This window comes from Procambarus clarkii, chromosome 1 (assembly GCF_040958095.1).
Source record: "Procambarus clarkii isolate CNS0578487 chromosome 1, FALCON_Pclarkii_2.0, whole genome shotgun sequence".
NCBI lineage: Eukaryota > Metazoa > Arthropoda > Malacostraca > Decapoda > Cambaridae > Procambarus > Procambarus clarkii.
This window is the reverse complement of record NC_091150.1, coordinates 42,844,537-42,869,897: the sequence shown is the minus strand read 5'-3', so window position 1 is coordinate 42,869,897 and position 25,361 is coordinate 42,844,537. Positions and strand designations below refer to the sequence as shown.

The 25,361-nt window shown below is 38.7% G+C and overlaps 2 protein-coding genes across 14 annotated transcripts in view; one reads left to right on the top strand and one right to left on the bottom strand.

Annotated features, from left to right (window-relative positions):
* aux (cyclin-G-associated kinase) overlaps positions 1 to 16,833 on the bottom strand; it is a 48,460-nt gene extending 31,627 nt beyond the window's left edge. For 7 of the 9 annotated variants that reach the window (XR_011222274.1, XR_011222249.1, XM_069302015.1 and 4 more), the window contains exons 1-9: positions 16,603 to 16,832; positions 14,637 to 14,698; positions 10,560 to 10,734; positions 9,285 to 9,391; positions 8,248 to 8,409; positions 4,068 to 4,225; positions 2,889 to 3,100; positions 2,468 to 2,602; positions 676 to 814 (exon numbers count right to left, since the gene is read on the bottom strand). Coding sequence is in view for 7 of the 9 variants with exons in the window: in XM_069302015.1 (XP_069158116.1) it covers positions 676 to 814; positions 2,468 to 2,602; positions 2,889 to 3,100; positions 4,068 to 4,225; positions 8,248 to 8,409; positions 9,285 to 9,391; positions 10,560 to 10,734; positions 14,637 to 14,698; positions 16,603 to 16,732 (1,280 nt within the window). In the remaining 2 variants the exon portion in view is untranslated. Of the gene's footprint in view, positions 1 to 675; positions 815 to 2,467; positions 2,603 to 2,888; positions 3,101 to 4,067; positions 4,226 to 7,283; positions 7,413 to 8,247; positions 8,410 to 9,284; positions 9,392 to 10,559; positions 10,735 to 14,636; positions 14,699 to 16,602 lie in introns of those variants that run through there. The other 2 variants (XM_069302111.1, XM_045748483.2) reach the window with 2 other exon arrangements.
* A 4,917-nt stretch (positions 16,834 to 21,750) lies between these two features.
* The window catches only part of LOC123761262 (protein tyrosine phosphatase Meg), a 328,139-nt gene continuing 324,528 nt past the window's right edge, over positions 21,751 to 25,361 (top strand). For 2 of the 5 annotated variants that reach the window (XM_069301643.1, XM_069301582.1), the window contains exon 1: positions 21,756 to 22,239. The gene's annotated coding sequence lies outside the window, so the exon portion shown is untranslated. Of the gene's footprint in view, positions 22,240 to 25,361 lie in introns of all 5 variants that reach the window. The other 3 variants (XM_069301454.1, XM_069301750.1, XM_069301504.1) reach the window with 3 other exon arrangements.

The following is a 25,361-nucleotide window of genomic DNA, read 5'->3' as shown; positions in this document are numbered from 1 at the left end:
ATTTACCTGTACCTGTACTTTTATAAAAATGAGAAATCCCTATCCCGTGTATAGTACTGTGATGCATGTAATATTTATATGTTGGATACAGATTAGTAAACTAATGAAAACTTTTGCCTTTTAAGGATTTTATATGTATATACTGTACTTACAGTATGCATTTTCACTGTCAAATGAAAATGCATACTATTTACAGTACTATACAGAATAGTACAGTAATGTAAACTGAAAATTTTGCCATTCTTTTCAGAGGTTCAGAGACGTAGTTTAATTGCAGGCGATGAATCACAATAATGTGGCTGAAGTACGTTGACCAGACCACACACTAGGAAATGAAGGGACGATGACGTTTCGGTCCGTCCTGGATCATTCTCAATCGACTTGAGAATGGTCCAGGACGGACTAAAATGTCGTCGTCCCTTCACTTTCTAGTGTGTGGTCTGGTCAACCGAATTTAACTGTACCTCCCTCTCTTCTACTACACAACTTGATAAAGGCCCAGGATGAACTGAAACATCATCATTTCTTCATTTTCTGACGTGTGGTTTGGTCATCATATCTTCAGCCACGTTATTGTGATTCATCGTCTGCATAGGACTTGTCTAGTACAGTATAATATGTAATTATTACAGATACAAAATATGAAGTGTTAAAAGTGTATGAGGCACCACATACTGGCTAACTGTCTGCATGACTCTGCTGGATGTATCCTTGAGGTTCTTGAAGATACTGCCCGAGTATCCCTTAATAGAAGAAAATAAACCACCACCAGCAGCTGGTTGTTGCTGAGGCTGTACACCTTGCCCACTCATACCTGCAACATAATTACACATATTACGATCTGTAAATACCAATCTGGTTACTGCAGGCAAACTGAACTTCTTTCTGAAGACTTTATCACCGAGATCCTGTTGACACTATGGACGAACTAACTTGTGTCGAGACAGTACACTGAAGCAAGCACAATTACATTACGTCATGACTGCTATAAATTAGCAAGATTATTGACAAAAATATAGGAAACATTCTAATGTTGGAAAACTAAATTTAATCATGTTCTGAACCACACACACAAAATCCATTATATTTTATCACAGACATCCTGTCATAAAAATCACTTGAATCAAAATTTAATAATATCTAGTTGAAAAATAAAAAAAAAGCTGATAATACATTATTGTTAGTTATAACAAATTTAAAACACTAACAAATACAAACATCGATACTGGAGGTGTGACAGGAAGACTTCTGACATGGATAAAAATAAAAGTGACAAAAATGAGGGCAATAATCAGAAGCAATGTATCAGGCTGAAGAAATGTTACTAGTGGAGCACCACAGGGGTTCAGTTTATCATCTATATGAAAGCTCTTCCAGAAAGATACACAATTATATGAACACATTTGCTGAAGTTACCAGGGAAGATAAGAAACTTTGACAATTGTCTGTCGTGCCCTTCAAGATGACTTTGACAAAATATATACACAGTATATGGATTAACACTTGGCAGATGGAATTCACTGTGAATAAATGACATTGTGGCATGTGGAATAGGAGAAAATATGCCACACACACACAACCTATAAATTATGTGGAAAGGCATTAAAGAACTCTGACAAAGAAAAATATCTAGGGAGTGGGTCTGGAAAGTTCTGTCACCAGAGGACAACATTAAGGCCATAATGTGAGGAGTCTATGCTACACTTTCCAACCTCAGAATCTTTTCAACATGTAGATGGTGACTAAAAAAAAAAACACTACTTTTGAGACACTAAAATGGAAATATGCAGCTTGAAAAGGTACAAAGACATGCTATTATATGGCTTTCAGAACTCAAAATCATGAGCTTTGAGGAGGGGCTAGAAGTGTTAAATATGCCAAAACTACAAGATAGAAAAAAAAATGAGGCGATATGATCACAAAATAATAAGAGGAATTTACCAAATTGACAACGAGATCTTCTTGAAACCTGCAATTTCAAGAACAAGAGAACACGGATTCAAGCTAAGGAAACAGAGGTCCAAAAAAATATTAGAAGGTTCTCTGTTGCAGCATGATAAGAGGGTTGGAACAAGTGAGAAGGTGGTGGAGGCCAAAACTCTCAATAGCTTCGAAGCATCGTAAGTCAAAGAGTACTTGAAAGACAGGACACCATGAGCATAGCTCTCATGCTGTAACTACTGTAACTACACTTAGGTATTTACACACAACACCCAAAGCAATATACATTGAGGGTATATGAAAAGGCCCCCATGAGCACTTCAAACTAACAAAACTCTAAGGACATGAAATAAAGTAAATGATGATTATTATTATTATTAATATTTTTCTCTTATGAGTGCTTTTTCTCTTATGAGTTTTCTCTTGCCCTTGTAGGGAAAAAGGTCTTCTAGGTCATGGCCCACCATAGCAAAGGAGTTTGACAATCCTGACATTAACAGTGATGCAAAATTGAATATGGCCACACCTTGCTGGGGTTGTGAGGCTGGAGGTGGTGGTCGTTGTGGTAGTGGAGACCGTGGAGCAGGAGGACGGGCAGGGGGACGGTCGGGAGCACCGCACCGCCTTTCATTAACCCTTCCATTACTCTCAGGCTGAAGTACTGCCATTTATATCAGACAAAATTTACACAAATTAGCATGATTTGATTCAGTATTATAAATATATATAGACACACACACATTGGACCCCCTTAATAAAGGGCTCAAATTATTATCTGTGAGTACCTCCTGTAATCAAATCACCATACGTATATGGTTTTTTACATTTGTATTGTGAAGAAAAATTCCCATGCATAGAACTTTTTGCATATGCTCATGCATACAGGACTTTAAATTAGTTGAGAGGTTTAAGAATTAAAAATAAATATAATTTGTTTTTACACTAACCTGGAGATGTCAAGTCAATCTTCTTGTATTTTATTGTTAGTGGAGCCTTCATGTCAAAATCTTTGGTCTCTGCAATGGCAGCTAATCTATCCAAGATATCTGATATCTTAAATCTTTGGTTTGGGTCTACCTTCAGCATGCCTCGTATTAGCTCATGAAAGCAATCATATTTGCCATCATTGGTAGGAATAGCAAAATTACCATTAACAATTCTGCAAAAGAATAAAAATACAGTACTGTAAATAAACAATTAATAAATAGGAGGAATAATTAATGGCAAATATCTGTGTAAGAAATAAAATTAGTTATCAGCAATAACACACAGGCAGCCCTCAATGAAAGAATATAAGAATAAAGGCAACATCATTTTATTAATTAAATGAGAAACTCGATACACTCAATCCTACAATTTAGCGACTTTCGCACGTCACATCTTTACACGACATTTTAATTACTGATTGTATCCTAGTATAGCCAGCGTCACTCTCAACTCACAATCAATCCCAGGTTCAATTCCTGGGCAGGACTGAAATGGTTGAACAAGTTTCCTTTCACCTAGTACCTCTGTTCACCTTGCAGCAAATAGGTATCTGGGAATTAGCTAACTGGAGGATGCAACACGGTGTTGCATCCTAGGTAAGAGTCAATAATTCAACCTTTGGGGTAAACAGAAACAAGCCTAAAGTATATGCATTATATACGCAGTCTTCCGGTCCCTGACCAAAAAAAAATGTAGGTCACCCACCGGACAAGTCTCAGGTTTAGAAGATGAAAAAAGCATGCAAGTCATGAATCAGCCTTCACTTACCTGTGTCCCTGCCATCCCACAGAGCCCACAAGAAGTAGTGTAAATGTTAAGGAGATCTCAAGGATAACAGGAAAAGTACACACAGGAATCGACTGGGAAGCTTGAATGGCATCCGAGGAACTGGTCCTCCTAAGTCCACGGGACTACAGTATAATCAAAACTGCCCATCTTATACCTAGTCCCACCAAAGAAGTGTATTGCCCTCCAAGAGCGAAAGCCCGAGCAGACTCAGTTTCTAGATGACGGAAAACAGTAAATATGGGAAGCAATAAACAGCAAACACATTGTCCACAAAGGAGATGATTACATGCAAAATATGGAATTATAACCAATATTAGAAATGAATAAAACCTCACACAATGTAAACTTACCTTAGTTTAGCAGAATCTTCAAAAGGATGTTTAAGATAGCAGAGGTAGTAAAGGATGCAGCCCAGTGCCCAGATATCTGCCTGGCCATTTATGGTATAGTTATTCCATGTATCTAGCATTTCTGGAGCACGGTACATTGGTGTGGTGTGCTGTGCCATCTGTAACACATTCAACACATTGTAACTGAATAGTGAATCTTTAACTTAGCTAATATCAAAAGTATGTTTACCATGACATTTTATACTGTAGTACCCTATATCTGCACCATGGCCCATGCAATTTTATGAAAGTACCTACTGTACTTATATGTGGGATCATTGTGTGTGTGTTTATAGTACTTTCTTGAAATATTAGTCACATAAGTCACATATGGGAATACTTGCAAAAGACCTTTTGACAATATGCCACATAATTTATGACATATGCCTTATTAAGAAAAAATAAGAAATAATAGCAAAAGACATCAAACTAGAATTGTTATCAAGAACATTAGGGCAAAGACCCATCTCCTTCCCCATCTAGCATTATTCCATAAGACAAAGTATGCATTTAGCTTATCAAAAGTCCTTTTCTGAGCAAATATATGCTGCTTCTCCCAGAGGGATAGTGATCCTCTGAGCCTTGTCAAGCAGGAACATTTAAGACATCAATGCTATCAGAAACTACATATGTACACTGAATCATGCTGCACTCTTGCAAAATCGTGTTAACGGTACTGGAAGCCACCAAATTGTAAAGTTACCCAGCCAGAATACAGATTATCAAAATGGTCTGTTCGAACTGCAGTACAACTGCAAGGCAGGCCTAGCCCCAACCCAGAATCACCACATACATTCTGACCAAGAGTTTCCCAAGAAAGCATGGGTCAGAAAGTTCTTGGGGAGGAAGGGTAAAGGGAGATGCAGTATGAATATGCTCAGAAAGGGGATTTTTCACAAGTTCAAAGCATAATGTCTGTGAATTAGTATGCTGCCACTTCTAAAAGTATAGCCCCACACAAAAATCACCTAAATCATTTACCACATATTTGACAGGATTAGCCTATGCTGGAATGAAGATCCTAGTGGCTGAAACCTTAAGTACAAACCCATTGTATGATGGCACTGGAGACTATAGTTCTGAAAAGTGCCAAGTGTAAACACAGGCACTGCAGAATTAAGACCCGCAGTATTAACTAACTGACCAAAGAAAACTAGGGACCAAACATCAGTGCTTAATGACTGGTTCCAGCCTGCTAATCAATCACTTGTACAGTCAGAATGTGAGAATTCTGGGCTAGGACAGAATATGCCTTGCAGTGGTGCTGCCACCTGTTTGGGTCAGGCTACCCAAGGAAAGCTGCCAAGAGCAAATATTCTATTTAGTTAACAGAACCCACATGATTGACTCTCCTCATAGGATATTGCTGCAAAGAATTCCTTGTAGGCTGTAAACTTTCTCACATCACAGGCTTTAATATAAACCCGAGGTTGACTTAACTCTTATCCTGCATCTATATTTTTACAAGACATTCCTCAATGGTCAAGCCCACCCTAAAATTTAATATATTTTCTGAGGTAACCCTTCAGTGGCTTCCCAGAGATTGTTCACTGGTACTTTATGACACCACACAAGACACCACACTTACAAACTGAAAGGGTCATAAGAAATCAAAACACTCACAGAAATATTTGGTACACACACATACAAAATAAAACTCAAAACTATTCCAAACACCAAAGATAACACCCTCCTCCCATCAACAGACGGCAGCGCTGATCAACCAGAGGTTTGACGTCGACAAGACTTTCACTTTCAATGTTGAAAATAGGTCACCATAGAACACTAATAATGGCAAATGCCCCAAACCCTAGGGTAGAAGAACTCTTACACCCACCAAGCAAAATTACAGAAGCAATAGGAATGATCATCAGTACCCAAAAACAACACAGAATTGGGGCATGGAAAGCTGCAAGCAGTAAATTTCTAATTAACAGCAAAAACAAGGAAAAACCATTCCATATGCAATAGAAGCCGACTGCCCAGGCTGTTACGTAAACAGGCAGACATGCGAGACATAAGGGATGTGCTATCAAACCCAATTAATGTCTGATGAGGGAAGATGTGTTTATTAAGTCATAAGAAAAAGTCACTAAAGACAACCAAAGTGTTGTGTTTAGCAGAGTTGCAGGTCACCAAGACACACGAGTTAGGACAAAAGGTACAATGCACCCACTAGCACAAAGCAAAAACTAAGTCAGCTCTCCAGCAATAGGTCTTGTGATAGTGACAATTGCCCACATGCTATGTAGAAGTAAGGAGACTCAAAAGGACTGACCCTTATTTGAAGAACAAGAACTCTGAAAAGAAGATACCTCTGGTGCAGCAACTTGGACAAGCCAGCCATCAGGAACAGCAACATCGGTCCAAAGTCAGAGCAATACAAGAGCTCTGACTTTGGACAATACACAAAGTTGGTGGTATAAAACAACTGTGAAGTGCAGAGATTAATCAACAAAACAAAGCAATGGCCCAGCATGTAAAGTTCCGCAATTCTAATCGTGCAAGGTACCGCACACAGCTGATGTTCGACCCCAAGTGATAACCAAACATTTCTAAGCAAGTTCATCAGGTGCACCACTCATACCAAGAGTAACTACAATAATCTGTGATGAGGATTTGAACCTATGAGATGGATGTTCCCAGATGCATGCTCTAGTCGACTACACCACGACATGGTCAAAAGAATTGCAACCTGGAGTACTACTGCACCCTCAAGGATTCCCGAGGCTTCCACTGAAGCTGAACCAGGATTTCACACAATTTCCCCCAAGCACTCTGGCTCTGTCGTCCAGTAATTCTACCTCTGATGCCCCTCTTTCAATACAGAGAAATCAGATTATCGAGATACTGTACAGTATATCAATGAGAAAATCCACAGGATTTTCTCCTGTGGATTTTTTGCATTGATATATCATGATAATGGGATTTCTCTGTGTAATGAACAAGAGCAGTTATCCAGTTGCTTTGCCCAATCAATATAACATCAGGTCTCGACAGGCAACCCAAGTGCGGAAATGTACCAGTCTCTAGGTTGAAAATTGTCACTGGCAAATGGTAAATACTTTACACTCTTGGGTTGAGTACTCAGTGGCTACTGGTTAAAAATATACATAGGGGACACTCAAAATATCAAGCAACTAAAGAAGAGTTTTCAAAAGTAAATTGTATACTCACCTCAGCTAAAGTCTAAAATAATGACAACTTAATGATTGGTTCCAGCCTGCTAATCAACCACTTGTGCAGTCAGAATGTGTGAGGATTCTGGGCAGGGACAGGATATGCCTTGCAGTGGTGCTGCCACCTGTTGGGGTCAGGCTATTTAGCAGATGTTCTGATTGCTAGTTCAGGCAGTTTGGACTACATCTATATTGTGTTGGGCTTAAGAAAGGAACCCTTTAATATCTATTATTCTGGCTGGGTGACCATATTTCCCAGTGACTCCCAGTGTCTATATATGGTCCTGCAAGTTCACGGAATGACGTAGTGTACCGGTATATAGATATACCCTCGTGGCATCAATGCTGCATGTGTTCCTGAATGACTGCCATGATTCTGACCAACGTGTGCATAATCACCATGAAGGTACAGTACTTACAGAAGTGGCAGCAAAATACAGCTCGAATCTTTATACTATTAAAAATATAAATGGATTTATTGTTAAAGCTACATGCAGCAACCAACAAAATGCCAACTAACAAATAATATTCTAGGAACATTTGGCAAAAATAAACAATGTCCAATATAAATTAACATCATATTAACTAATACAACAAATCGGTTCTAAAATAAGGGAACACAGACTCCAAAGTAACACAATATTGAAGGTCTGTACAAAACACTATTCCATGATTGAATGCGGAGAAATGCATCAAATCTTGGAAAGTGCCCTAATTTTTAATTTTATAATATTGAATCTGTACGTATATTATTCGAATATTATGGGAGAGCGGAAGATCTAAATCATTCAAGAATAAACCTTAAAATATTCCGATCACTCCTGAGGTGGTGAATTGGTAGGTCCATTGCATCCAAATTTTGGAACTAGATAAACAAAAATACAAACATACTGTATTAATTAAAAGTAACTGTTTTCTTGAGTACATGCATAAAATATCTCAAAGATGTCTTGTAACTTTACCTCATCTTCAAGCAAAGAACGTTGATGTGCACTCCATCCCAGATCAATTGAATAAGTTTTGGTCATGGCTGAACCAAAATCACATAGTTTGATATGGCCAGATTCACTGATGAGTAGGTTCTCCACTTTCAGGTCTCGATGAGTAACAGGAGGATTCTGAGCCTGTTGGAGCATTGGATATATTCAATTAACTACAGTACTCCAAATACAACGTAAGATACTTGATACACTATTTTAAAATATTTATTTTCATTAGATTGCATTTTTCTTACTTTTAGATGGATGAATGAGTAAATGAATGTATGTATCAGTAAATGCACTACTGTACTGGTATATTTGGAAATAGTAACAAAAAATTGCACAACACAGTCTCCAAAATCTAGGTAAGGAGGCAAATAAACTGTGCCATGGTGTAAATACCCTAAACATGATGTTTTTGCTTGGCACCCAGTGGCAACCAGAATACCAGCCAGCATGCCCTTAAATCACGGTATGTAGACAGCACAGGTAACTACTATACAAATCAACAGGCCTCACAGTGGAAAACAAGTCCCATGAACTACATGGAAACCAAACAACTCGGGAGTCATCAGTTCAAAAAGAAGGAACCAGAATCCCTCAGAGAAAGTATCTCTCTTGGAGTATGAAAACATGCAAGCTGACTACCAAGGAAGAGAACCCTGGGCTAAAGTCACAATGAAATAGATGCTTGGGTATATGCATGATATATGCATCCATTACTCAACTATGAAGCATAAACAAAAACAAAACATTAGCCTCCAGTTGAAAATAATGTTCCAGGGAATGCCAACAACACTTCGCTACAGATGAAAAGCCGAAGATTAACAAGGTTAACGAAAACCCCCGCCTAAACACAAAGAAGCCAACCAAGATGTTTAATTCACGTGATGCACAATGGATTTCCTACAGCACCATCTCCCTCTTCAAGTGTTTCCCCCTATCTACAAACATTATAAAAATTAAATTTTACCATTTTTTGTCATTTCCATAGCAATGCAAAGCCTGATATGTCTCACCTGCATATGCTGGACGGCTTTAGAAGTCTGATACATAATTGTGCACACCTGGCTCACTGGTAATAATTTACCCTCTAGGAGTCGCAAAGCATCCACAAGCGAGCCTCCTGCAACGTATAATTAATAAAATTACAACAATTTTAAAAAGATTCCCATCAACCCCATTATAGATTAATGCAAACCTTCAAACTTCAAGGTCATCAGATACTTATCAACTGGGTACCAAGTCATGTAGGAATACCATGGTATGACATTGCTGATGAAGCTGCAAAACTTGCAACTTAGAGGATGCATGTAAACATTTACAAATTACTAAACGCCTCTGTTCACCTGCCAGTTAATAGGTACCCAGGAGTTAGGCAACACTTGTGGGGTTGCATCCAGGGGAAGATTAGTAGTTAGTCCTTGGGGGGGACCTCTATGCAAGCCTAATAGAGTATATATATTTATGTATTGTAAGTATGTATCATCTTACATCTTACTTATGTACAGGTAAGTAGTAAGTACGATGTTTCTTACGTAAGTAAGAAACATCTTACCGTTAACAGGTGAAAATACAGAGTAGATATGACGGAAACAGAATTATTTCCCTCTGGTCCAACAATTTATATATGTAAGAGATGCAGACATACATATGGTAGTGAACTGAACATTTATGTGTGAGCTTTTCCTAATATATATGCTGTATTCTGAAACTTGTGTTTTTTTAGGGTAGCACCACCCCCCCTCTCCAATCCGTGGCTTCCTAGAGTTCGTGCACTGGCATCCCAAAGCCAAATTTAACACATCAGGCAAATGTGATTATCTAATAACCTACTGGGAGCAAGAACAAGAATCATGTCCCCCATCAAAGAGGCAGGTAAGCTCAAGAAATTAAGCACGCTCAAAACAAAGAAGCTTGTTTTGAGCGTGCATGATTCTGGTTCCCGCTCCCGGTAGGCTGAGATACCCTTAGATGCCTTGTGAGATTGTATTGGCCTGGATTACCAGTGCATACACTAAGCAGAGCCACTGAGGAAGCCACCCCAGGAAAGGAGTTATGATAGTTTGCCATTTTATTTTAAAATAAATTTCAAAATAAAAACATACCCGCCACCAGCATAGTTTAAAAGCAACTTATAAAACAATAAACAAGCATTTACTTAAAAAAAGAATTATGTATTTTATCTTCTATAAACAAAATTACACCCAATTTACTTCAGAGAGCACATTCTTAAACTGATAAAAAAGCAATACAGTATCAAATTCAGTTGAACATATACATTTGTCACTAACCTGTGCACAATTCATTTAGGAGGAGGAACTCATTCCGGCATTCTTTACTTTGAGTTTTGTCAATAGCTGCTGCAGCTAAGAACTCCACAATGTAGGGATGTCCTGAGAGCTGCTTGGATATCGAAATTTCTTGACGAATAGAGTCACAGGCTACCTGATCAGCACCCAGCAGCCGCTAGAAACATAATTAGTGCACTATAATATAATAAATATAAAGGACAGTACTATTAGGTCTTAAGGAATAGAAAATACCTGAAGTCCGGTAATGATTAAGTAGCATTTCCAGTAATTCAAGATGCTGTGTAGCAGAACCGAAAACTAACAGGAAAAATTGGTAAATTAGAATTTTAGAAACTTTACAGTATGATGTTAGATGAATAGATTAAGGAATGAAAATATGAAGAATTTAAAATTAGTAAATCAAATGATTAAGAAGAGAATACCAAGATAGATTGGAAAGTTACACAAATGAATTCTGATAAACTAGCAGAGAGAGAATGCAAGCAAATTTTGAGGATAGGGGAGAGAAATATAAAGACAGACAGACATGATGAGAGTGCAATAAAGCAGGAATAGAAAGTGAGCAGCACACACCAAGTGGTATAGAAGATTAGGTGGCAACACACTGAAGAGGGAGTAAATGTTAAGACATTTTATATGACAACTAACAAGGAGCATTTTATGCCCAGATTTGTAAAGTTGGAATGCTGCTGTGGACGATTTGCTGGAGCGTGGTAGAGCTGGTTCTATATCAAAGAATCAAGGTACAGTATATATAAACAAGGAGCAACAGTTTCAAGCTCAACAAGCCACAATTTAGGATTGCGAACAGGAGATGCTTTTTCACCTACAGGGCTATAAACCCATGGAACTGCCTACCCACCAAAGCTGTAAATGCCAAAACTGTTAAATTTTAAAATCCAACTGGACAAGATCATGAATGCAAATAGGGTGGGGGGGGGGGACCTTAGACAAGCCGCTGGCTTCCTGTCCTCATCGAGGCCACTAGTGTTAGTGGCCCTCAGGTAAACATTGCCACCATATTGATTTTTTATTTTTTTTCATTAAACCTCCCTACTTTTTTTAAAATAAAGATTGTTTGAAATGTTCAGCTTAAGGCTAAACCATCAAAAGCAGTAACTAAGTCTTTTCCACATACAGTAACAAAAGTCTTTCTTACCACTGTTCTAGGAAATTGTATTTTACAGCAATGAATCCAGTATGTAAAAATGTAAGTGAGAATCATGAAGATTTATGATAAATGTCATTAAGGGTTTAGCTGTGACATGGCGATGTCCTCACCATTACCAAACTCAATCCTGTCAAAATCACAACACAAACATAAGGAAAGATATGGTGAATGATCAGCTGAAAAAAAAAGATAAACTACAGAGATTATTGCTGAAAGTACTGAAGAAAATGTGCAGCGGATGCATATGTTTGCGAGGCACTGAAGGCCTAAAGCTCACTTGAAAACTCAGCTCATTGAGAACAGTGAATAATAAAGAACATTCTCCAGCAGTGTGGAGAAAGCTGCTCACTCACTGTGGGTGAGTCGAGTATATCCTCATGTGGGATTGTGGGCTGCTCTATGCTTGATCCAACCCATTTCTTATAGGAAAAGAGAGAGAGAGAAAAATCTAGGGTAAAGTAGAATATTTTAAATTGGCAATTACTGAATATTTTGCCTTGCCTGTCAAGCAAATATAAAATCATTGTACCAGATTTGTAACATGATGGCATGTTGCATTTTTCCTACGTCAAATAAACACCTCCCCAAAAGCAATGAAATAAAACATTATACAGAACTCCCATGTGAAAAGTTAGGGTAAACTCTACATTAATCGTAATAATACTAAATAGTTTGTAAAAATCTACCAATTCACTAAACATAATGTATGTACATAGGTATACTACAGTGGTGTTTAACAAATGAGGTCATGTAGAACTTAGTGCAATATTTATTGTAATTATCTGAACGAAAAAATAAACTTTCTTGATCCACACCCCCTCGCTTACTATCTTCCGTCATGTCCCATTTCTCCCTCCCTCCCTGCCCCGATCTCTTCCCTTTACTATCTTGAGGTTATCTCGAGATGATTTCGGGGCTTTAGTGTCCCCGCGGCCCGGTCCTCGACCAGGCCTCCACCCCCAGGAAGCAGCCCGTGACAGCTGACTAACACTCAGGTACCTATTTTACTGCTAGGTAACAGGGGCACAGAGTGAAAGAAACTCTGCCCATTGTTTCTCGCCGGCGCCCGGGATCGAACCCGGGACCACAGGATCACAAGTCCAGCGTGCTGTCCGCTCGGCCGACCGGCTCCCCACCTACACTCCTACCCTTCCACCATTTTTGCCTCCCTCCCTCCTGACCTCACTACCTTCCTCCATGTCTATCTATCCTCTATTTCTATCGTCTATCTTTATTCTTTATCTCTTTTTATTCTCTATTTCTCTTATCTCGACATGCATGCCTTTATTATATACAGTACTATTTGTAATTACCTAATATACAGTATCTACTAAAACAAGAGCTATTATAGTTTCCTGGCATTTTTATATACAGTGCAGCAGTTCACTGCTACCTGCATTTTAGCCTTCTTACTAAACAAATTACAACAGGGGTTTTAGCACAAACAACCTTTCCCTGAAGTTTATTCCAATTACAGTACAGTACCTCTACATTTGTGACAAAACACTTCTTGCTATATAACTCTTCATCTATATGTACTTTTCCTGAATAACAAAATTTATTTTAATTTAATATTTAACAAAAAGTTGCTTTTACAATGGTGGCCTCTTGTTTTCTTATTTCTGGTTTGAAAAGCAATTCTCCATCTTAGAATAATTTGTAAATTTTTGTTTTTATCCATCTAGGATAAAGATGGAAAAATGGATCTGTATATAAAGAAGGATATAAAGATGATCTTTATAACCTTCTGCCTTCCAATTTAATGACAAGGAGAAGGAATAAACATACAATAACAATACACAAAATGCAATATATATTCATAGTTTCTCACCCTGACCAATCAACATACCAAGACCACAGACTGAAGAGGTTTAACTCAAGCACCTAAACTTAACTTAAATTTACCCGAGGGGTTTCCATTTATCTAGTGGCCACAACAGGGACAGGAAACTGGGAGGTTTTCAAAGGTCCCCCCATTTTTCCTGATCTTACCAATCCATGAATTACTCTGACAAAATATTGTTACAGCACAGTTTTCCTAAATCTGTTAAACACCAATAATAAAATACCAGACCCAGAGCAATAGAGCCTATTGGGCTCTATCATATCTACATTTGAAACTGTGTGGTGGAGGCAGACACCATACACAGTTTTAAATGTTGATATGTTAGTGCCCAATAGGCTTGGGAATATGTACACCAGTTGATTGACAGTTGAGAAGCAGGACCAAAGAGCTGAAGTTCAACCTCCACAAACACAACTAGGCGAGTACCACATTTTGCACTCTTCTTAGTATTCCAACAAACTGCTTGCCTATTGGAGCACTTTTTTGAATGTTATAATTTACTCTTCTGTTTTCATCTAGTTACAGTACTGTATTTCCAAAAGTTAAATCCTAGTGACCTCCCAATCTTATACACACAAGAATGTTCTTTTGCAAAACCAACCAGATTTCCTCTACTTCCATTTGGAATCTGTTACAGAAAGATCCACAACTTCCCATAACACCCAAACCTCTAGCACCTTCCAGCCCTTTAAACAGCCTCACTATTATTTTAAGTAATGCCTGAAATACTTTGCATATTAGTGGCCTTATTAAATGTACATTATCAAGAAGATATTTTGATGGAGAACATTAGTACAAAAAAATACTACTTGAAGACATTCCTGGAATATTGTTCAGGGCACCATGTATATGCATGCTGTTACAGAGTTTAAGAAATCTATCTATCTACAGTATTTAAGTATTGTATATAATTGTTTAAATGACGAATTTTTTTCCATCAGTACCATGTTTACAATTAACTAATATTTGGAAATAGCACTATATGAATATAATTCCATTTGAGCAATACATTTATAAATAATGCAAATAAAATACATACCTTCAGAGCATATGTCTTCCCAGTGCTGAGGTCTTGTGCAATATATACAAAGGCAAAGCCACCTGCAGATAGAAACAGATGTAAGTAATAACATTGTACTGTAATGCTAAATTATTGTTTGTATAATTTACAGTACATAAATATATAGTTTGCTTTTGCTCAAACAGATCACAGTGGACCTGAACCCTTGGTGGGCTGGATAGAATTGGCTAATGGACAATCTCTTGGCAGAGTGGTCCAATTCGGGGAAAAAAAAAAAAATACGCATACACTACACAGTATCATTTTGTAAGCTGTTCCATATGTTTACTATTTGATTAAAGATACAGGTGTACAAGATTTTGCTTTGATAAGTTTGCCTTTAATTTTAAAGTTATTTTTCTAATGAAATTAGACTGCAAAATTAAAGCATTCTGGAGTCAAGATTGTCGTTCCTTTTAATATTAAATACTTTTATTAAATTGCCTTTTATTCTCCCTCCTTTTAAAACTAAATAAATTTAAGTTTTTACTGCACTCTGTATGCTTTACATTCAAAGCCTTGGTATTATTTTTGTTGCACAATGCTGACCACTACAATATATGGCAATATCATTTCTCAAGTAAGACAACCTAAAGTGCATGCAATATTCCAACACAGTATAGGACGTGCTAATGAATTATACAGAGAATGACTTTCTCCGAATGACACTAAAAATATCCTAATGAAACCTTGTACTATATTCTAGTGGCTTTCTTAACTCGAAAATGATGAGCTACATCAATTGATGTACAGTATACAGAGTGCTCAGAGTTCATAACAGATGTTCATACCAAATCAATATAATGACTGGTAAATATTTTAACAATAGTCAACAGTTAATTACTATACATATACAGGTACTGTAATTCAGTGTAATACTATGCATACAGTACATTTAAAAATATAAAAAATTGACAAGTACAGTACTTCTGTTTATATCCATGCCCTTTATTATTTGTACCACTATAAGATCTCCAATAGTCTAGTTTGAATCTAATGGCCTGTTGCCATTTGAATTGTACCATACTTATTAAGCTTCAAGCCTAAAATATATCATACCTACCTACTCTTGTATATAAAGACTGACCAATTGATACTATGAATAGCACCAAATGTCATTTCCATTGTATGAGGAGCAGTACTGCCTAACTGAGCCTCATTGTGCAATTTTTCTGCACATCATTGTAGAATGAGAATTATAGGGAACAGCATCAGGGCTGTAGGCAAATAACAGAATAAGTTAAGTATAAGCTATATCAGACACAGCTAGGATCATTAGGTTAGGTAGCAGTTCAATAATCAGATGATTCTTTAATAATTCTTGTGAAAGTGCTCTCAGTTTCAATATAATCCTTTCAAAAGATTTGTTGGAGTTTTAATCAAAAACACCAAAAATATACGGTAGCTACCCAGGAACATCCAAAACGTGCATTAAAGCTATGACATTACAGCCTCGTCACACACAATATATTATATAAAACACCAAATTGTATCTATTTTTGTTAGGTTAGATAAGGTTCTGTTATGTTGGGTATTATTTAAAAAGAGTAGCGATGACCTTGCTGGGGTCAAACTTCTGGCAGCTCTTTTGACGACAATTATTCTGCATGGGGTACCTCCATAGACACAAAGTTGATTTCATAAAATAGTACGACTAATAGTGTATATAAATTTACATAGACCTTTGTACATAAGGAGACACAGCCAACGTAGTGTAATCATTGCCACAGATAAACAAGTAGTTTCTAAACCAAAACTTTAATGTGTCTTTGTGCACCCAATGTGTGTCTAGTCAAATACATGATCTACTAACATTAACCTAATGACAAACTATTGAAGTATTAGAGATGGTTGGCGAGGGAGGGAGTGCCTAACACATGCCATGGCTGAGCCCGCCAGGTCAAGCCAACATTGTCCTGCTCCCTGGTGGCGACAAGAGGCCTACCTTCTGCTATAAGCTTTCTTATACGAAGACGAATACCATTGATTTCAACTTCCTGGCCGACAAAGTCATTCTCCGCTGTTCCGCCATTGGTTCCCAAGTAGCCGAGGGCGCTCTTAAAGAGATCAGCCATGCCGTTTTAACAGTAAAAGCGATTTTGTGGTTAACTATTTCATGACAGTTGGGTCACAGCTGAGAGGAACAATAAGCGGCGGGACCGTGCCGCCCACAGTGACAAAGGAGCATCGCCTCACGCCCCGCACGCCGCTCCCGCCGCGCCCCCGCTAAGGCTTCACGCCCTCACACGCGATCTAAATGTACCCGGAGTTCTCCCTTATATGCTTGATATATCCAATATTGACAAGTAGATTTCTGTTGTTGGTCTTATCTGTAGTGAGGTTGGGAGGCAGCAGCACGTGTTCTGCATTGATCGCCTCCTATAGCGGGCGTGCTCCTCTCATATGTTATAGTATAGCCACATGTAAATGGTAGCTTTCAGAGGGCATCATTGTATTATTGGACAGGTTTGCTAAATATAATACTAAGAGCCAGCGAAGGAAGGTCGGGCTTTAGCTGCTGCAGGCAGGATCAATGCCAAGTTATTTTACCTCAATAAACTTATTTCAATTTCAATTTCAATGCCAAGTTTGAATTAATTTGTTACTCGAAAGGCTTTTAATTTACCTTCTTAAATTATGTATAAGATCTATAACTTAAAACAATAGTAACTGCTGCAATTAATATTGTATTACACAGCATTTCATTTTCTTTCATTACCAACAAATAATTATTTACCGGAATTTACTTTAGGGGTGTTTACTAGTGGCCTCGAAAGGGGCAAGAAGCCTACGGCTTGTCAAAGCCCCCCTATTTTTCCTGACGATTTTATCCATCTGGATTTTGAACTGCAGCAATGTTTTGACATTTACAACTTCCACGGGTAGGCGGTTCCATGGGTTAATAATAATAATAATTCATCAATTCACCAATAATTCATTCAGTTCCTTTCAATATCCAGCTCGATCAAATCACCAGGAGAAATGATGGGACCTTTGACAAGCCGCTGGCTTCCTGTCTTCGTCGAGGTCAATAAAGAGATAGCGAACCTCATGTAAATTCAGGTAAAAATTAAGGAAACTACAGAAGGCCTAATGACCCATTCATGGCAGCTCCTAAGTGTATCCACCCAAACTCATTCGTATATAGTTTAGATATTATTTATATATATTATATATTATAGAATTATATAATAATAATTAATTAAAAAATTATATTATGTATAATATATATAATCAGCTGTAAGGCTGATACCTATCTACCTTACAGCACAGTTGAAGGAGGCGGGGCAGCCACCTTCAGGGAGATCCAGACAACCAACAAGTACTGAGACCTAGAACGTTGTTACAGGTTCGTGCCGATAGGCTCTGAGGCTCTTGGGCGCCTGGGGTAAATGTGCACGGGGTAAAAGTTCCTAAAAGAGGAGGGTGAGGACCTCATGGGGAAAACTAAAGACTCAAGAGTGGCCAGTTTCCTGTTCCAACGCCTCAGTGTTGCAGTTCAGAGGGGAAATAGCGTGCTGTATCTTGGGTACGCACCCGACCTTAGAATTGTGAAATTCTAAACTATATGAGTATACCCTAGATTTTCATTTACAGAAACCCAAATTCTTCAGACCGTTTCAAAGAAAATAAGTTAAGTATAAACACGTGTCGTAAGGCACGTCTCGGACATCGGTTCGAACCCTCATCACAGCCCACGTGGATTTGTTCATTTGATGCATCACGCTATTGTGATTTCTGTGTGTGATTTGTTCATTTAAGTTTTATATTTTAAACCAGGCCAGACGACCAACCGGGAGCCCCGGGCCGCAAGGACTTTGATCCCCAGAACTTCCACAAGTTAGGTAGTCCTCCAAGACTGGTACGCTGCCTGACTCTAAATGATTTATTGAATAAGCTAGACACGGGTTCACAAATTTCTTCTTTGCAGTCATTAAGCACCCTGACAAACACTTTGTCTGGCTGGGGATTTATTTGGCTTGAGTTTTTCTATTTGTTTAACAACTTCCTCCCTGGTAACCACTAAACTGGTCAACCTGTCCTCTTTACGACCAATATAGACTGAACTTGTAGACACAGTTCAGATCACAGTGGACTACAGGCATAATGATAAGTTCTTTTGTAAATACAGATACAAAGTATGTATTTAAAATACTACTTATCTCTCTGTCATTATCAGTTATCTGATATGTCGGTTTTTAATAACCCTATCCTATGTCTAATCTTTGCTTTATATAACTGAAAAAAACTTTAGAATTTGTCTGCTTGTCCTGCCATATGAACTTCATAATTTCTTTTCGTTTTCCTTGTTTATTTTATAACATTTCTAACTAGTTTGATAAATTTTTGTTCTTGTCCTAACCCCCTCCTCCCTCCCCCCTCACGGTCGAACTACTGACCCTCCCAAGGTGCAACCCAACAACAAGGTGACCTATTTACTGCGAAGTGAACAGGGATATTAGGTGATAAGATACACGTCTAACCATTTCCGTTTTACCCGGATTTGAACCCAGAGTCGATTGTGTGATTGTGCAGCCCGTCCTGTAAACAAAGACCCACAGTCCATTCCATGCACCCGCCAAACCCCCTGTTTATGAATGGAAAACTGCTTACACACAACCCGTCCTCGACTCAAGTCCATTACATCCAGCGGTCGACCCCACAGACGCATTCATAAATGTTTCAGCCCGTCCTCCAAACAAAGATCCAAAAGTGATTCCATGCACCCGCCAAACCCCCTGTTTATGAATGAAAAGCGGTTTACACACGACTCACAACTGCTGACGTTCGAACATATCCGGAACAAGTGCTTCACTGACGAATTTTGTTCGAATCACAACGCTATAAATGCTTCACCCACGTACTACAAATACAAATAATCGCCAACAGAACCTAAACACCTAACCTAACCTAACCTATGCCTATATATGCACATTATGCTAATATATTATAATATTAATTTATACTTGAGAAAATTCCCGTTTTGAATGAACAGCATATTAAAATTTATGAATGCGTCTGTGGGGTCGACCGCTGGATGTAATGGACTTGAGTCGAGGACGGGTTGAAATATTTACATGCTGTTCATTCAAAACGGGAATTTTCTCAAATATAAACTAATATTATAATATATTAGCATATTGTGCATATATAGGCATAGGATAGGTTAGGTGTTTAGGTTCTGTTGGCGATTATTTGTATTTATAGTACGTGGGTGAAGCATTTATACCGTTGTGGTTCGAACAAAATTCATCAGTGAAGCACTTGCTCCGGAGGTGTTCGAATGTCAACAGTTGTGAGTCGTGTGTAAACCGTTTTTCATACATAAACAGGGGGTTTGGCGGGTGCACGGAATCACTTTTGGGTCTCTGTTTGGAGGATGGGCTGGACACAGGACAGAGGTTCCTACACAAGACAATAGGTTTAAACTAGGCTGAAACACATATATCATGGTTACAATCAATGTTTCAATTTACGAATATGTAAATCCAACTTTCTATTGGGCACTCCCACACAAGGGCAGGGATGGGCTCATAAGAAATGCAACTTAAAAATAAAATAACTAAAATTGTTCTTCATTCTTTAAAATAGACTAGCAAATTTTGGATAAATTGTTAATATGTCGTCCAGTGCACCAGAGTCAATGAAATAGTTACACAGTTGGTGGTACAATAGGCCAGGAGGTCTAAAATCTTTTACGGATTCACATTAAACAATATAGTGTTCTAGTGAATGCATTAAAGGTTTAAATTTTAAATTTTGCCCCGAGGGGCGAGTTTATTGGGCAGCGCCACTCATCTTGTGAGTGGACACACCGCGCATTAAAGGTGTCACAGAGTTAACAATCTGAATATTCTGGTAGTGTCTCAGCCTCACTAACCTGCCAGATGTGTCTATAGCCAAGGCGAATTCGCGCAATGACTACATCACATTGCCTGATCCGGTTACTGTGCTGACCGTACAAATAACTATTATTACAAAAGTTGTCATAGCTTTTAATACTACAGTTTTCAGGTTTCCCCAATGGTGAACATTCCAATTGTAAACTATGTGAACAAGAGCTGGGACATTCTCTACAACACCATATTTGTGATTGCCCTGTTATCAGTGATTTTTTTGGCCAAATGGTACGAGGTACTTTGAGCTCTGTAATTACTTCATACACTCAGGAATATTGGAAGATATTCTTGTGCTGTACCTAGATTTTGCTAGTGGAGGCTAATAGATCAGCCTCGCATTTCTTGTTCTCTCCTGATTCCATGTATGATTAACCATCCTGCGAGATGGGGATATTAGATAAACTAATAGCTAGTTTTTTTAATTACACTGTGTAATCTTTCATATAGAATAGGGCAGAAGCACATTGCTGTGTATACGTAAGTTTGCTAATAATAAAAAAAGCTATTTGTAAAAAAAATTGTAGTACTGTACATTACTTTTAATGAAATGCACCTCTATTGAACATTTGTAATAGACGCATGTACTTATTCCTAAATGAACATTATTATTATTATTATTATTTACATGTACTTCTACCTTTAAACTAGTATATTTTAGTTCTAAATATAATGTTGAGGATAAAAGTAAGCTTTCAATGTATATACAGTGAGCCCTGGAATAGAGTCGTGAGTACATATATATATTCCTTGTCGAGGCGGCGCGGGTGCAGTGTGCATAATATACATCTGTGAACACTAGAGCTCTCCCCTCTCCCTCGCCCGGGTACGGCTGCCACATACCTATTTTATTACTTACTCCCTCAGTAAAATTGTAGTATTTTTCAGAGGGAAAAAAACATGCGTGATGGGAATTGACCGTTTTACCGTGTTGTTTCAATTTATATACATATTTCCTGTTGAATTTATAGTTTAATTTGTATTTTTTAATATTAAACCTTTGACTATTTTGTTAAAACTTGTTATAAATTATTTAGAAAACAGTTAACAATGTTGTATTCTAGTTATAAATTTCTTATTGTTGTTACTTAGTGTTTAGTCATTTAAAAGAAAGAGTGAATAGTTACGTGTGGTGTATCGTGCTTCAGGCAGCCCGGCACAACGTCTCTTGGGCTCCCCCTCGGCGTCCGTGCCTCAGTGTTGATTTAATCGTGGTGCGGTGAGGGTCTGTCGCGCACGTCGTTGGTGCTAACCTCTGTATGGGTCTAAACTTTCGTAAAGTATTTTGTGGCATTGTGTTAAAATTAGCTCAAGACATTCCAAACCGGCTCCATTAAGGTGTGGTTAAAATGTTTGACTTTATTTATAGAAAAGTGAAAGCACATTGTATTTTTTTATTGGTTTGATTGTTGATGAAGCTACTGGAAGTTTGGCTTCTAGCTTAAAAAAAAAAACGGTTCCATTTGGTGCGTTTGTGAGCGGTAAAGATTACATTTGAGTTATATGTGAAGTGTTGTTGGTGCAAGTGTTGGGGCAACACCTGGAGCCTCAAGTTAGCCCCGGGCAACAAGGACACCACAGCCACCACTTGCTTCTTCAACAACTTGGATTACTCTTCCCTCCGCTTCCCCCCCCCCGTCCTCCTTCTCCTCCTTTCTCGGTGTTTACTCCGGACTCTATCACAGGTATGGTGACACACTACTATTGTCATAGGTATGGTGACACACTACCACTATTACAGGTATGGTGACACACTGCCACTATCACAGGTATAGTGACACCACCACAGGTATGGTGACACCACCACCACCGGTATATTGAAAGTGTAGATATGATAGAGCCCAATAGGCTCAGGAATCTGTACACCTGTTGATTGACGGTTGAGAGGCGGGACCAAAGAGCCAGAGCTCAACCCCCGCAAACACAACTAGGTGAGTACCACCACCACAGGTATAGTGACACCACCACCACAGGTATGGTGACACCACGCTTGATCACCCCCAACACCTCACCCTAAAACTGTGCTTTATATAAATTGTCATCCACACTTCCGTGGAAATAAACATTCCGTTCACATGAGCTCTAGGAGACTCGAACCTTGGACCCCACAGGCCGAAGCTCTACTGACTGAGCTATTGAGTAGTCTTAATAGGGAATGTTTATGTCCAGGGAAGTGTGGATGACAATTTATATGACGTGGGTCACTAATTCCTCAAAACTTTAGTAGTAGTCTTGGGGGGGAAAGTCGAAAATTTCAGTCTGGCAGCAGGATATGCTGCTTCTGGAAACTTTTCTTATTAAGACTACTCAATAGCTCGGTTGATAGAGCTTCGGCCTTACACGCGTCGGGTCCGCGGTTCGAGTCTCCTAAAAGCCCAGGTGAATGACACTGTTCTTTATATCTGGCTTCTTAGTGTAGTATATAACATGATTTACTGATGTTTAACTGTGATTTGTGAGGGTCTGGTTATGTGATGGGTTGGGTTAGGTAAAGGATGGATCAGGTTAGGTAGATGGATGGGTAGCCAGGTGAATGATGGATCGGGTTAGGTAGAAGATAGGGCGGGATAGGTCGGGGTAGGTGATTGATGGTCTACAGGTACAATCTGGTTTAGATGGTGGATGCATCGGACTGGGTGGTGGATAGGTTCGAATAAATGGCATGGGCAAGGATAAAATACTTGTCCTTTCATGAGCTTAACAAAATGAAATTCGTGGACACTACGGCTTGTAGTTGACTTCTTGAGTGTGGTCAAGTTGTACACGAAGACAGGCCCCACAAGGGTCATTTTTTTTTCTGATTGTCAAAACCGTATGTATCGTTAGGTTAAAATACCTATATGAGTAAATTATACGTATTTTTTAATATATACATTTGAACTAGACCTTGCCGTCTACACGGCTGGGGAAAAAAAAACATTTCGTCCCAAGGTTTATTTATGATTTGTGGCACCTGCTCGTAGCAAGTGACCTGCCGGATACTACAACTTCCTGCCCGCACCAATACCAGGGTCAGGAGCCAGGGAGCAGTGCCAACCGTCCACCACGGTGTTCAAGATGGCCTCACACAGCTCAACTTGTATAGGCTTACGGCCCCGCAATCCTAACGCTTCCTCAGATTTGTGTACATTAGCTGAGCGGCCAGAATCCACAGTGTCATTAAATTTTACAGTGCCTATAGCGACTGTGGTGGAATGTACGAAATATGAACGGTTGAACCCAAGGAAGAAAGTCTCGTTTTGTACTAATAATTTTGTATAGAAAGATCGAGAAATACGGCACCAATTAAACTTATTACCCGTACGCCAAGTCTTGACTCGCCTTTTTTGGTAAAGACGTAGAATCGTATGCATTTTTCAGCGTTAGGATAAACCATATATAAATTTTCAGTGCGTTTTGAAAGTCGATTAATGTCTTCCTTTTAGTGTTTCTCTATTTCCGTCCATTTTATTAAATATATACTGTACTAGGAAAGGTCCCGGCGGTGCTTGAGATAGTGTGTCTCACCTCACATTAGATTCCCCCCTCTTCTCTCTCTCCACATTTTCCACTTTCCCCCCTTTCCTGCACCTCCCACAGTCTTCCTGCTGCTCCCCTCTTTCCCCCATTTCTTCCCCTATCTGACCTCCAACCTTAAACAGACATTTCCATTTTAATGCCGAATTCTCCATCATCACTTCCAAGTGAAGAAATCATAGAAACTTGTCCAGGCACCTTTAACCGATTTTATGGAGGGGGGGGGGATGAAAGGGGTCATTATTTGGCCTTGCCCCTTCCCTTTTAATAGGACCGACCTCTATCAACCTATGGACGTTCCGTACACCAAACCATTCCCTCTGCATAGTTAGGTGAATCTAACCTTAAGCATCTGGCTTCCAACCTTGGGCAGGCAGACATTCTCTTAGATATATAGATGGGTTCTCCTTCATAATTTATTCATTGGCAAATTTGCTAATGTTGTTATTCACTCCTGTATTCCTATCTAGATCGTTTATGTACAGGTGAACTATGATAAACATAGAGGTTCCGTGACTATATTGTATTTAAGCGGACTCTCTTTGTTTTGTGTGTTAATAGCCTAGTCTTACCCATTCTGATCCCGTTTAAGATAGCATCAAATAGCCCTACCATGAATATTTTACCTTATTAATCTGATGTAAGACAGTATAAAAAACTTTATTAAAACCTAAGAAGCCTTTTATAATATTATTTTCGCCACTTTCTTCACTCTGAGGTATACTCAAAAAACGATATGCTAATAAAATTGTCAAAAGTTTGATTAATCATGACTTTCAAGATTTGAGTTTGTTCATTTATTATGTATCCCATAATAAATCGCCCATTTACACGTGGGCGATAGTGGAAATGTTAGAAGCACATAATACGCTTAAGATCTGAACCCCAAAATTCATTTAGATTGGCTAAAGGCTGGAAGTTGCAATCGTTTCACTTCAATCTAGTGAAACAATCATTGGAGCAGGGCGGGGATCGAACCAACGTGCATTTGGGGTGACCCGGGGGGGGGGGGGGGTAGAAATAGCCTAAGCTACTCTATCCCTTTGAGATGTATTTCTTTCTTGTCTCAATAAACATACTTGAACTTGGGGTGACCCAGGACGCTGGTTCGATCCTCGACCTGCTTCAATGATTTTCTTACATATATCACGTTGTTGTGATTTCCCTGTGTATTGATAAGCTAGTTACACAGTTTAGTGAATATTTCAATAGTGGAGATGAGGAGTCACAATAACATGGCTAAAAAATGTTTGACCAAACCACACTAGAAAGTGAAGAGACGACGACGTTT